The 14,812-nt window shown below is 24.9% G+C and overlaps 1 protein-coding gene and 1 non-coding gene across 3 annotated transcripts in view; both read left to right on the top strand.

Moving 5' to 3' along the window:
• Positions 1-6,424, top strand: part of LOC107456694 (ADP-ribosylation factor-like 5) — a 47,117-nt gene extending 40,693 nt beyond the window's left edge. For both annotated transcript variants that reach the window (XM_043041447.2, XM_016074632.3), the window contains exon 6: positions 3,818-6,424. In XM_043041447.2, coding sequence (XP_042897381.1) covers positions 3,818-3,869 — 52 coding nt within the window. In that variant the 3' untranslated portion in view covers positions 3,870-6,424. The remainder of the gene's footprint in view (positions 1-3,817) is intronic.
• Positions 6,425-11,937: 5,513 nt separating this feature from the next.
• Positions 11,938-12,010, top strand: TRNAV-UAC (transfer RNA valine (anticodon UAC)). Its single transcript has one exon. It is a non-coding gene; the product is annotated as a tRNA-Val (tRNA).
• Positions 12,011-14,812: the final 2,802 nt, after the last annotated feature.

Here is a 14,812-nt window from a genome sequence, read left to right as displayed (position 1 = left end):
ATTTTGGAAAAAAAGGAAAACAAGGATGAACCTTGTAAAAACCTGGAGAAAAGATTTTGAAATTAGTGGTCACAATAAGTGACCAATGATGTTCAAAGTTTTACATACATTTTTATTATATCTTGAAAAAATATAAATATTAAGTTTTGAAAGATACTCTTTGTTAAAAAATTTCCTGTTTAAAATTTTTTCTTCGGTCGTACATTTTTAGTTGTTTAGTAGCACAATGTAGTGATTCGAAGCTTTTAAAATTAAACTTTTTGTATAAATTAATATTAGTTTGTAATCACGAGTTAATATGATGGCTGAGTCTATAAATGATATATCTCTATTTATAATTTGTTTCATTAAGTTTTAAAAACTTTCCTAGTCTCTGTACAAAGTTATGTTTTTATATATAATTTTGAAATATACTTGTTTCGTAAGCTTTCATCTAAACTAAACTTATACTAACATATACTTGTATGTTATTTAAGTAATGTTAAGCATTTATCTAAAGATTTTATTTTTTACAAATTTAATATTTGGCAAATTGTCTGTAAAAAAGCAAGTTTCAATGCTAATTGAGTAAAAAAAAATATTTTTCTGATGATTGATGCTTGTAGCAAAAATATAACCTGGAATAATATAATAAAAACTCATTTTTAAAAAGCTATGAGATTTTGGCAAATGTTTCATTTTGGTAATAAAAACATATAGAGGGATGTCCTATTAATAAAAATTGAAATATAGCAATTCCTGACTGTCGGGAATAAAATGAGTTATTCAAAAATATCGTCAAGGGAAAAAAGTGGGTGCTGAGAAAGGAAATATAGTAAACCTACCATATTGTTTGACAGATAAGGATAGATATTTTTGTTTGAAAGTTTTAAATGTAGCAGGAAATTTTAGAAGAAAAAAACCTGTTTTCTGCAAGAAGCATAAAAGAAAAATAAATAACAAAAGAGTATACAACAAGAGATTATAAGAGTGTTCAAAATATGACATTAGATTTTGTGTTAAGACTTAATTTGAGATTAATCATATGCATTTGAACTATTAATTTTCTTATTGTTCTTTCTTAAACCAAAAGTTTTGTTTACATATAGAGTGATTATGCTTCTTGTTATTTGTTCAATATTTCAGTATCGAAATACTTACATTATAATTATGAAATTATGACATTTCAAAACTTTATCATTGGAAAATTAAAAATTTATATTGGAAAATTAACACTATATATTGGAAAATTAACAATTTATATTGGAAAATTAACAATTTATATTGGAAAATAAAAAAAAAATGTTAGGACACATTTTAGAATAGAAAAAGTAATCATAGTTGGATTGAGTGCTATATTATAATGTGTCACTTCAATTGAAGAAAATGTAGATAACTTTCATTCTTTGATATATTTTACAGAAATTTTCTTCTTAAATATAGTATATCTATGAAATATTCTTAAAAAGTTGTCTGTTATTCATTCAAAAAGATCATAAATATTTTAGTGGTAAACAAATTTGTAATCAAATAAAAACAGTAAAAACTGTAACCAAAATATTTATATTGTAGATTTTAATTATGATCCTGTTGGTGAATTATATAATCAATTACCCNATGACTGTAATTAATCTCCCTGTCTGACACCAACATCAATATCTAAAGAATCTAAAATCTCATCCACAAGACAACAGCGACTTTAAACCCTCTGGGCTGCAGGAGCAGATGTCTCGGTTAGGTGGTCTGCCGAACGCGAAACCCCCAGTGTTTAGTTCTCAAGCATGCTTGGTACTCATTTATTGACCTACATAAGGGATGAAAGGCTGAGTCAACCTTGCCTGGCCCGAGGATCAAACCCAGGACCTGTGGCACGGGAGCGCGAAGCCCTACCACTCAGCCACCAGGTGCTTAAGATCACTAAAAAAATGCAAAAATGGCAATGTTATATTCATAAACTTTTCTAACTATGTTACGGGTAGTAAAGATTTGTACAGTTGTTAAGTAACCTGCTCTAAAGCCACATTGATACTCATATTATATTCTCAGCAAAGGGTAATAATTTTCTATAAATTAAGCAAGTGAAAATTTTATGGAAACTATTTAGCAGAATGAAAACCTGTTAATTGTTACAGTCCAATTTGTCACCCTTTTTATATATTGATACGACTATTCCCATTTCTTCAATCGCTTGGATTTAGTTATAGAAACTTATAAGCTTGACAGGATTAATATCGATATATTTTGTAATGCGAAACACTATAAACAGTTTACAACTCTTCTCATAACGAGATTTGATCCTCGATAGATATTTTATGTAAGAAGCCCAGAGATTAGATACAGCCCTTGAATGGAAAATCCCACCTTCTAGCAAAATAATGATAAGAATTTCAGAATATCCTACACAAATTGCGTAAGAAAATGTACGAATTGTTTTGTTTTTAAATCATTGTCATCTTTTTAAGTCATGAACTAACCCATAAAAAACCCAGAAGTTTTAACTTAAAGATTCCAAAATGCAGAAAAACCAATTCAAATGTTTCTATTTAATTTTTTTAGAATTTATTTAATCAAAACATAATTAAATGAAATATAGTTCAGGGATTCATTTTTCACAACAAAAAGATACAAAACTATATTAAATTTAAATAATGAATGTCTACAAATTTTAATTTTTTTATTAATATTAAAAATATTATTTATGTATTTAGTGTATATTTTGCATAATTTTCTCTACACAAATGGTATTAATCTTATTACATTTTAGGATACTTTATCTATTAATTCACATAAAAATTAACTTTATTGTGCCTCTCAAAAGTACTTTTCCCCCTCTAGTTCTAAAAATGGTTGTGCACCCATAATCCAAGCTTTATTGATGTACTACCAAAATAATAAATTAATTTTAATTTATTTCAAAAGTTTTTGTCACGGATCATAATTTGTAAACTTAGCATGGAATCATCATGGCACTCATGCCCGTTTTGGAATTAAATGAAGTCTTTTGTCCTTTTAAATAACTTTCTTGTTAAAATAATATGTTATTTTTTTTCTATATAAATTACCAAACACTTAGAGATCTATTGTTTTTATAATAATATTCAGTGTTATTAACCCTATATAACTAAACAATTGTCAAATGGACTCGCAACTTTTGCCATGTTACCTTAAGACATTAACATCTTCTGAGATTTTAACTGTTAAAATTAATTGCTCACTTATATTTGGTACCTTTCTAGTTTAGAGGCCATAAAGAAAACAAAAACTATTGATGTGTTTAGTGATTATGTAGCTGTATTTATTTATTTATGATATTAGGTTCTCCTAGTATTGTGTTAATTGTCAATAGATGCACTAATATACAGATAGTGTNCATCTTCTGAGATTTTAACTGTTAAAATTAATTGCTCACTTATATTTGGTACCTTTCTAGTTTAGAGGCCATAAAGAAAACAAAAACTATTGATGTGTTTAGTGATTATGTAGCTGTATTTATTTATGATATTAGGTTCTACTAGTATTGTGTTAATTGTCAATAGATGTTGTAATACTTCATACACTAATATACAGATAGTGTATTTATAGTTATTTTGCGGCCACTAAGACACATAAGTTAAACAGATACGTAATTAAAATTTTAGAGTATTTCTCTTAAATTACTCTGACATAAAAAAAAGTGTGCATGTTTTAAATTTGTAACGTATGAGTCATATGGTTAAATTAATGAGTAACATAGGTTTTCTTTTTAATTATCAAGTGTTAAAACTAGTTAATTGCTTTTGAACTGTACTGTATTTCACTTACCGTTTTTCTCAAGGTATTAATTTGTTTTCCTTTTCAGTCTTTATCAAGGACTTGAATGGATATACTCTAATTTGAAAAATAGGAAGTGACATTCAATTTCCTATTAGTGCCTGAAAATTCTTCCCTAATATCAATTGATGATTCAAAACGAAATACTCTCTATCTTACTCTAATATTGTAAATGAACAGTACTTTTTTACTTAAATTTGTATTTTATGGAATTTATTTATTTGTAAACTTTTGTGCACTTATAAGTTTAAACATACCTTTTATAATTTCTTCAATCGATTTTCAAATTGGTTCGTTGAATGACTACTTTGTCATGAGTTACGTCAAAATAATAAAATTTTACCTTGAGCATGATTTTATATGAACTCCACAATGACTTCCTTCGTGGTTTTGGTGTAAATAAAGATATTTTGCTGCTAGCAAAATAAATCTTAAATGAAATCATTTTTTTTTCTCTTATTATTATTAGTTTTGTGTGATATATTATTTTTTTTTTAAAGTTCACATGTTTTAACTAGGACTTTTGAATTTAATACTCATTTTATTACTTAAACATTTTCCTTCTGAAAATTGGTTGCATTTATAATGGCTGTAATATTTTAGGAAAGTTACAGATTGTTGTATCTAGAAATTTTAGTCTTAAGCCTCATATATAAAATCATTTTTGTTTTAGTTTTTTTTAAAACTTTGGTTAAATGGAAATGAATACTTATTATTGTTATGAAATATTATGTATAAGTAATTTAAGAACAATATTTTGAAAAAAAAACAACAACTTTCTATTATGTATGGTGACAGTTGTGGTATTACAATTATTTTCTTCTTTATATTATCTGTTGAATAATTAAAATATATTTTTTCATTAAGATTAAATTACTATGTAAATGGATGTAATTAAGGTTCAATAATTATTCAGTAACTATTTTCATTGTTACACTTTGAATGGATTAACATTAATTAAAAGTATATAATTTATTCATATTTTATTAATTATAAATGAACTGTTTAGTTGGTATTTATTGAAAATGTTTTATAGATAGAAATAAAGCTATTCATTATCATTATTTTCATATTTGTATTTATAACTTTCATATCCATATAAATCACATGTAATATTCATAATATTTTCTATGTGTTTGGATTTTTGGCAAGTTAATATTTCATTGCTCATTTATAAATACTATTTTTCAAATTCATTATTATATATTGTTCTTTATATGTGATGCACTAAATTCTGTAAATATTATTTAAAATCTATCTTCCAGTTTGTAATAATTTGCTTGTATGTATAAAAAGAAAAAATTAGTACACAAAACTGTGAGATGGTCTCACTACAGGAAAAACATGATTTTATGAAACATTGCATATATTATGTGCAAAATAATGCAAAGCTTATGCAACTATCCAATAATTACTGTTATTTTGAGCTCATAGTCTAAGTTCTAATATGCATTTGTGTATGCATTGTGTAACAACTGACATAATTATATAATTGTGTTTTGTAAATTCATTATATAAAGTTTTTCATCATTTCTATGCATTAAAATTTTTTTATAATACATCAGTTTCATTATAAAATCGAACATATATATGATTAGAAACCAAATATTAATGCTCAGAAATTTTCCATTGCTTTTCAATTTANAAAAAAAAAAAAAAAAAAAAAAAAAAAAAAAAAAAAAAAAAAAAAAAAAAAAAAAAAACAGAATAAATAACAGAAATATGTTTTTCATTATTTGCATGAAATTTTTATAATATATTAATCTCAATATAAAATCAAACACATATATGTTTAAAAAAGTAGAAATTTTTCAAAAATATTGTCTTTCCATTTTTTTCAAATTTCTGTCTTTTTTTCAGTGTGAGAAAGGAATTTCATTAAAAATAGTACATAAAATTGCTGTCCTTAATTATTTAAAATTTTAAAGGGGTCGTAACCATAGTATGTTTAATTTTTTTGTAAAAATAAATTTAATTATAAATGTCCTATAGAATTAAAAAGATTCATCATAACTTTGAAAAATGACCCAAAATGTTGTCATTTTTGGAGCTCAACACATTCAAAAATGCATTATGTGAAGGTTGGAAGCTAATTGTTATGCACTTGTTAACATATATACCTTCAAAGAAATGTTATTAATAAAAAGTTTTACAAAAATCCATAAAGATGTTGGGCTGCTAAATAAAACTATAGAAAGGTCAGATTTTCCCGATATTTTTAATTTCCATTTAATTTGTGAATGCCCCTTCAGTTTTATTAACTCTTTTGGTTTCTAAAAATTGTAACTTGTAGATAATTAATTACGTGTAAAATTTCTATCAGCATTACAGGAAACAATCTTTGTTACTATTAAAAAACTATGTAATTTAAGTATGTCACTGCTGAAAAGTATCACTGTAAGCTGAAATACATGCATATGGTTTCAAAAAGTAGAGATTTACTAGTTGTGAAATTAAGTGTGAACTATGTGCTCAAAATTGCAGTAGTTATTATTCTTTATTTTTTTGTAATTAAAAATTTCTTTTTATTTTACAGATTTATGTCAACTGTACATTTTATACTGATATTTAAACCGAATACTGATAAGTGTATCTATTTCTATTCTGAATAATAAAAAAATACATTTTCTTTTCATTTGAATTTTTTTTTAGCTCTCTAAGTGTGAAAACAATTGAACTATAAAAGGAGTTTACTTAAATATAAAGTAAATTACTATGCTAAAATCTAGATGGAACTCCAGTATCAAATTATTATTTTTTTTATCATTAGTTACAGTTTTAAAATGTATGCATTTTGCACACAACACATATTAATCAGATTATAATTGTTTTTAATACTTGAAAAGATTAATTTTTTTTCTTATAGAGTTTAATATTTGTTTAGTTGAATAAAATTCAATTTAATAATAGAAAATTTTCACCTTGGTAAAAATAGTTAAACGAATTGTATGAGACGCAAATGATTTGATATGACTGAATTTATAAAAAAAAAATTCTCTAAACATTGCATTTTAAGTTATGTTGATAGTCAAATTGTGGATAAAATTGACAACATAATTGCTAGCAGACCTGATATTGATTAGGTGGAAGAATAGCATGCTGAATGATGTCCACGTTAGGGCACTGTATGAAATATTTATTCCATTTTGCAGTATTTTTTTTTTAATATTTTTGATGAGGGCATGATATTCATTAATTTTCTGTTCTCTTTCTTTATTGTGAATAAATTTTTTTTTCTTTTGTTTTTAATTTTTATTGTCAGCAATTTTTTTGAGTATTTTTTTAATGTTTTACCCTGAAAAGTAAACCGCTCTCTTAAAATTTTTTGACTTCCATTTATCCAATGTACAATAACTAATGAATTAATACTTTAAATCAAATAATTGAAGCCAAATTTGGTCATTTTAATTCTTCAAAGTTGTATCCTGTAGAATCATTAATTCATGTCTGTATAATTATCAATTTTGAAAATTTATCCTAGTATAAATTTGGTACAGTATTTGCAAGTTAAGAAAAAGTAAAGTTAAAGCATTTATAAAAACACTTACGCTAAAAATATATGAGTAATAATTGAAATTTAATTGATCTCGCAAACAAATCTTTATACATTAAAAACCAATGAAATGACTATTTCATGCATTCTCATTGAACAAGTAAATTGATAAGTTAAATGCATGGCAGTAAACGAATGTGATAAATAAAATTGATAACCTAAGCCAAATCTCCTGAGTTAGTAAAAATTTGAAATAATAAGATTAGGATCATAAACTTTTTTTTTAATTCTAGAAGGTGATAATTCTTTAATATTAGGTTATCATTATGAAAATGTAAGCATGATTACTTAAAGTTACCATAATGTTACAGTAAACCAATGCTGTAAGCAAAATTTACACAACTTAAGCAGGGTTCCATGGTCCTTAAAAACTGCTTAATTTTTATTTTGGAAATAAGGGCCCTTAAAAGTACACTTAATTTTAGTACAAGGTTTAGTTAAAATTCCTTAATTTTTCAGCATCACTATAGTTGATAGGAACCAATCTTCAGTTCAATTTTTTAAAACAAAAGTTCTTTTATCACCTAGAATTAGACCATACATCGAGAGTCAAACATTTTAGAGAGACAAAAAGAAATGTGCAAGTGGGGGGAGGGGCTACCGGCAAAGGAAAGAAAGCATGTCCTTTTATTAATATATTGGTTCTTTTATTAATATATTCTGCCTTTGCCTAGAATGATACTCTACAAGGAGAGTGAAGCATTCTAAAAGAATAGTGTGGACAAGGGGGATACTGCACATAGGAGATTGTGCTTTTTTCGGGTTGGGGGCAATTTTAAGGTACCTAAGTAGAAGACCGAATAAATTTATAATATTTTAATGTGTAATCAGTAACTGTAAATTTATAGAAAACAGTAACATATTGATGATTGTACTAAATATTGATGGAAGTACTAAATATTGATGATTGTACTAAATATTGATGAAAGTACTAAATATTGATGATTGTGACATATTCATGATTGTACTAAAAATTAAACCGATCTGTAATAAACAGGGTTTGAAAAATTCCTGCCCACTTAGGTTTTTGATGAAAAACCTTTGCTTTTTAGATGAAAACCTCAAGTTTTTTTTAAAAAATACTTAATTTTTTTTCCTGAGTACTAAATAAGAAAGTATGATTTGCTTCCAACAAGAAAGTTAAATATCTGGTAAATATTTATAATTTGTTTTGTTGCAACATAGTTTTTTTCCTTTTGTAGTTTTAGATCAGTGGTTTCCAACTGGCGGCCCGCGAAGCCTTTTTTTGTGGCCCGTGAACTAAAATATATTAGTTGTCATTTTTTTGTGGACAATTTTCGTAAAATCTCTATATGGGTTTAAAATACTTTTCTCGTTAATAAAAATCTAATTTCGTCGTTTCTGTGAAATTTAGCATACCAACAGTGCAAAATATTATTTTTTTTTCAAGTTTTGCATCCAAGAAAATATTTATTCAAATACAAAAATAATCGTGTATGTTGCTCTTTTTTATTTCATTTTTTCGTATTTTGTGAATATAATTTAGCATATGTCTATCAGACATTTTCTAGCAGAAATTCTCCGATTTAACTTTTTGAAACCACTCATTTTGGAGAAAATATTTACACATTTGTAAATTTAAAATGTAAATATCTATTCTCTGGTGGTTGCAGCAGACAAACCTCAATTTTGTTATTGAACATTTTGTGTGCTACTATGTAAGTTTTAATACCAACCTTTTAAAAGTTGTATACCTTAACAATTAAATATCTGTTGCACATTAATTGTTTACTACATGGGTGCACACTAAAGTTATTGTAGTTTTAATATGCAACTAAATATTTTTAAAAATCTACTTCTTACTTTAATTTGTAATTCAATACTTTTGTTTTGTACAACTTGGTAAAAATCTGACAATAATATTTAATGTTCTTCTAAATAAAAGAGTCCTACATAAAATTTTGATAAAGTTGCGGCCCGCCATTTGATTTGTGCTTTTATTTGTGGCCCCCGGCCTCATGTAAGTTGGAAACCCTTGTTTTAGATTGTTACGCTATTATTTTTATTTCTTAAGGATAAGCAGATTGTTACATAAAAATTTAAATCTTCTCAATTAAAAGATCCGTAGATTTTAATAATAATTTTATTCAATTTACATTGCAACTTAATGTACTGTTTTCAATTTTTATACAATTTTTGGTTGCTTTAAAATCAGTTCATGTTTTTCACCAGATTGTTTTATCATTTTTTTTGTTTTATTTTATCATTTTTCATTAAGTAAAGTTGATTCCTAATAACAGGTTTTGCTGGAATTAATTTTGTGTAAAATTCATTATAAAAGTAAATATAACACATTTGTTGTTTAGTAATAATTTCAAAATTGTTAAATGCCATTTTCAATATGTTTTTCATAAAATTTTTCAATATTTTCTTACAAAACGTTACCTAATATGGTGATATTACAGGATTATTTTATAATAAAGGAGTACCATTTTCAGTTTTTAAACTTAATTTGCGATAAAAATAAAATATCAAATCATAATAATAGTGGAGAATAATGTTAAGAATGATAAAGAAATATTACTAGTAATTATTTATATTATAAGTATTTGTTAATTAAGGAATCTTATCAATTTTCTCGCCATAGGAATGTGTTTATACCTTTGAAAAATCGTTTTAGACACTTTTATTTATATGTTTCACCGAGAACCAATAAAAAACAGATTGGTTTGAAAATTATAAATCTTCTCAAACATAATTGTATTTTTATTCCATAAAAATTTTCATAAAAATACTTATTGCTATGAATTTAAAACAATATGCTAAGCGTAATGAAAAAAAAAAAATTAAATGACTTAATGTGCTTAGATATTAATATGACCTGTTTTTAATTGAAATTGGACTTAATTTAACATGACAGAGTTAAGAAAACTATTCTCATGCATAACTCTAATTCAACTTTTTAATATTAATTATTCAAATATATACCCTTATAAATGACACATTTTATTAAGAGAATAGAAAGAATTTTTTTGGTATAGCTGAATATTTAACAAGATTGGAGCACAATTGAATATGTGATGCAGGTCTAGTAGCGAAATATAAAAACTTATTGTAATAGTTCTTTCAATGGTTTTGCCATATTTCTTTATTTACTTTTTTTTAATATACCTGAAAAAAAAATTGCAAATCTTAATTTCTGCTCTTAATTTTACAATTAAGTTTTAATGAAATCATTAAAAATAGAATAAGGATTAGTTTCGTAAAAGATGTTAACCTTTGACAATCTGAAAATGTTTAACAAAAACCCGACACAGGTTTGCAAAAATTGCCTGGTACTTCTTTGGCAAGCCCTGTTAATTAATACAATTATATCAGTGCTTACATTATAGTAATATTTTTTTTCCTAATTGAGGGAGAGGCAAATGCCTAAATTAACTCCCTCAGTACCCCGATGGTTTTGTATAGAAGTCCAGGAAAAAACATGACATACAAATAACCAATTTAGAAAAGAAACTCAAACAAAATCATCAGAAAATAAAATAAAGTAATTTTATAATAATTCTTAATTTTTAATAATTTTTTTAAATATTTTGTTTCTTTTGTAAACTATTAAAAAAATTATTATTTTATTTTTTTTTCAATTTTGGTGGGGTCCTGACCCCCCCTCCCTGCTGGATCCGCCACTGATACAACTATTTCGGTACTTACATTATAATAAAATTGTATTCTGTTGTTTTTTTTTTTCATTTATTGAATTTCGTTTTTAAGAAAGTTAAATAATTGGCCTTGTCTCCGGTGGTATATGTATATTCGATAATAAACAATACTATTTTTAAATTCCTTAATTTTTTAGAAAAGTCCTTAATTTAAAAAAAAAAAAAGTTCTCAAAAGTGCTTAATTTTTGCTTTATTAAAAGCGTGGATCATCTATTATAATTATCTATTATTACATATTATTATTTACTATAATTATCTATTATATATTATTATATATTATTATTTATTATAATTATTTATTATTATTATTATTTATTATAATTATCTATTATTGTTACTATATATTATTATTATCTATCATTTACTATAATTATCTATTATTATTGTTATTATTATTTTTATTATTATTTATAATTACTATCTATCATTATTATATAGATTTATTATTATTATCTATTGTTATATATTATTATTATCTATTGGTATTATCAAAAAATTTTGACTTCTAAAATTCTTTTATATTTTAGAATGAGGTTACTTTCAATTTTAAACAAATTGTGTGGTTGAAAAAATTTATAACTTCTCGCTATATTATATCAAATTATCGAAAACTACTTGAAGAAATGAAAAAGATTTACTTTATAACGTTTTCTTATCAATTGTAGAATTAGGTCATGATTTATGAAAGACGAAAACTTACTGTCATGAAATTTTTGTTCACCTTGAAATAAAATATTTATCTATTGACTGTTTATCAATTAATGCATGATTACTTAACTCGAAAAAATTAATCTTGCCTATTTATGTATCATGTTAGAAAAACTTTTACTCCACAAACTCAAGATATTCGAGGTTTTTTTAATTTTGGTTTTATTTTATTGGGTTTTAAATTTTTTTAATCCATTCTCAGTCGCGGTTCCGTAGTGTAGTGGTTATCACGTTTGCTTTACACGCAAAAGGTCCCCGGTTCGATCCCGGGCGGAACCATGTGAAGGTGCCTTTTTTTGATGTTTTGCACGTTTGAGAGGTTTTGAATAAACTATTCTCAGATCATCAATCTAGCATTGCAATGAACTTTTCATTATTTCTATTAAAATGGGAGGAAGAATCAAAATAAACTTTGCGCTACAATTGAATAGAATATTTAAATACATTTTTTTTACCCCTCAAAATGATTTTTAAAAAAATCTACCCTTGTAATACTGGATTGACAAATCTAAATTAAAGAAATCCAAAAATACTGTTTATAAAATTGCAGCACATCTATATAAATTGATGAAGTGTGTGAGAATTATAGTACTTGATAATGGTTATGTTTACTCTCTTACGATTGAAAAAACTCAAATAAATTATAAATATTTCTGAAGATATTTTTTAGTTTTATTAAAACACGGTAAATTAAATTAAATTCATCATAAAGTTTAGTATTTACTTCATAGTAATTTATATTGTGAGTTTTCTTACTTTTCAAGGATATTCAAATTTTTATTATACTAGAAACAACAACAATAATAATAAATATATTGTTTTTTTTTATTTTTAATATTGATTTACACAATGGATACAAATGGAAACTGCAAAAATTTGAAATTCTTAACATTTGCATGAATAACATCATTAAAAATTAATAATTTTATTATTTTCTGTTCAATATTTATGGCCTGCATATCTGCATTTTTCTTACTTTTACCTTCAGTCCAGCCAAAGATTGGCAAATAATATTATAAAATATAGAACAAGCTGCTCTAGATCTTAATTTTAAATTTTGTGCATTAATTTTATACTTTTTATAGGGAAATTAGTTGATATTTTATTGCTCGTTTTTTAACTTTGTCGTATCCATGAATTATAAAATTTTTTTAAAGTTTTGAAACCAAAAAAAATATGAAATAACAGCTGGAACACAAAATTTGGAAATTATTTTAGGAATGACTAAATAGGACAAAATAATACAGTATTTCCTACATATTTCTTTTATGAGCTAGTGCTGCCATCTCTAGTCGGAATTTTTAAATCTGGTTATTTTCCTCAAAACATTTTGTAAGAATCGACATTTAAAATTTTTTATATTTTCAATGAGTTTAAAAATTTTTTTTGTTCATTTTTGACATGAAATATAAGTTCTGATTTTTCTAATGATAGATAAGTTCGTACGTTTGTTTTCAAAAATATTTTGCACTTTTTAAATAAGCCTCATTAAAAACTGAATTGAAAATTTTCGTACGAAATTATATTTTTAAAATTATAAGAAACTGCATAAAAAAAGTTTGCATTGTATATCTGTAAAAAAAAAAAAAAAAAATTCATCTCAGAAGTGTAAAAAAGATGTGTTTCTTCAAAACTATTTTTTTTCACAATTTTTTTTAAAAACTATTTTTACTTAAATATTATTTAAAACGAAACAAAGGATCTTAATTTAAGATGTTGGCTCCTATTTTTTATACAAGAGACTAAAAGACTCATTTAAGGTATCCAATTGGTTAAAAGCCACAAATTGTTGTTCATTAACTTTCCGAAATTCTTCAAAATTCTTATTTTCGATCTTTAGAAATGAAGTTACATTTATTTTTTCATACGCTGACAGACAAAAACGAAACCGGATATATGACTCACTAAGACGAAACTATAATGCTTTGGTTTTTGAGCATTGAAACTGTAATTTATTTGAATACATTTAAAATTTTATTTGAATTTGTTCATTTGAATGAAAAAGTACTTTTAATACAAATAAAATTCCTTTTCGGAAATTAAATTTCGAAATATTGTTATTTTTTGTATTAGCAGAATTTCCTTTCCTTTAAAATGCATTTTCTTAGGAACATTAATTTTGAGAAATTTCTTAGCCATAAAACATATCGTAGAAAAAGTTTACTGCAGAATTCGTTGAAATTTCGAATGTAGATTTTGTTTGCATTTTTTTGAAATAAAAGTTAATGTCCAAGTTTGAATTTATTTTTATCAAGCTTTAAGTAAGAATATTTAGAACTTTTCTTAAAAAATTCGGCGTGAAACAATGCATTTAGTTCAATTTCGTTGTTTTCTTAAGATTTTATTTCAAAACACAGGTAATCACATTATTGATTTAGATTAAATTTTCTTTTGAAACTGATGCATTAAAATTTGTTGAAGAGCTGTTACCATGCCGTGGAAAATTTGTAGTTTTAAACTCAAATTTACCCTTAATTTGAAAAATATTTCCTACATTTTTAAATTTATATTTCTAAGCCCCCTCCTGCTCACCAAACATATACTTAAAATTTAAATTGTGCCTTTTTTAAAAAAATGAAATTGTGACAAACCAGTCGAATACTTTAAAAAGAATAATGATGAAGAGGAAATGATTGCATGAAAATGTGTTTGAAATTTCATATAATTATAAATCATAATATACAGAAGCAAAATTTGATTTAGGTGTTTTTGTACAGTTTCATTTTATAAGTTAAATATATCTTCATATTCTGAAAAGTTTACAAAAAATATTTATGAGAATTTAATTTTGATCAGCTGGTGCTGCCATCTCGTTTTTCAATCATCAGCTATCTAATATGACGCTCCCCCATCCCCAGCCGACTCTCTCTTTCTATCTTTTTTTTCCCCTTGTGCAGTAGTAACAAAAATTATAACAACTGAAGAGATTTAAATAGATAACTGATGCTTATTTTAATCAAATGAGGAATTTAAATTTTGGGGGTTCATCTGTGGATTAGTTCTTACAAATTCACCATATTGTAAAGTTTTGCTTCCTAAATGTCACAGTTAAAAATTTTTGATTGAATTCTTTTCAAGAAC

Source organism: Parasteatoda tepidariorum, chromosome 2, assembly GCF_043381705.1.
Source record: "Parasteatoda tepidariorum isolate YZ-2023 chromosome 2, CAS_Ptep_4.0, whole genome shotgun sequence".
Taxonomy (NCBI): Eukaryota; Metazoa; Arthropoda; class Arachnida; order Araneae; family Theridiidae; genus Parasteatoda; species Parasteatoda tepidariorum.
This window is presented reverse-complemented; position numbering and strand designations above follow the sequence as displayed.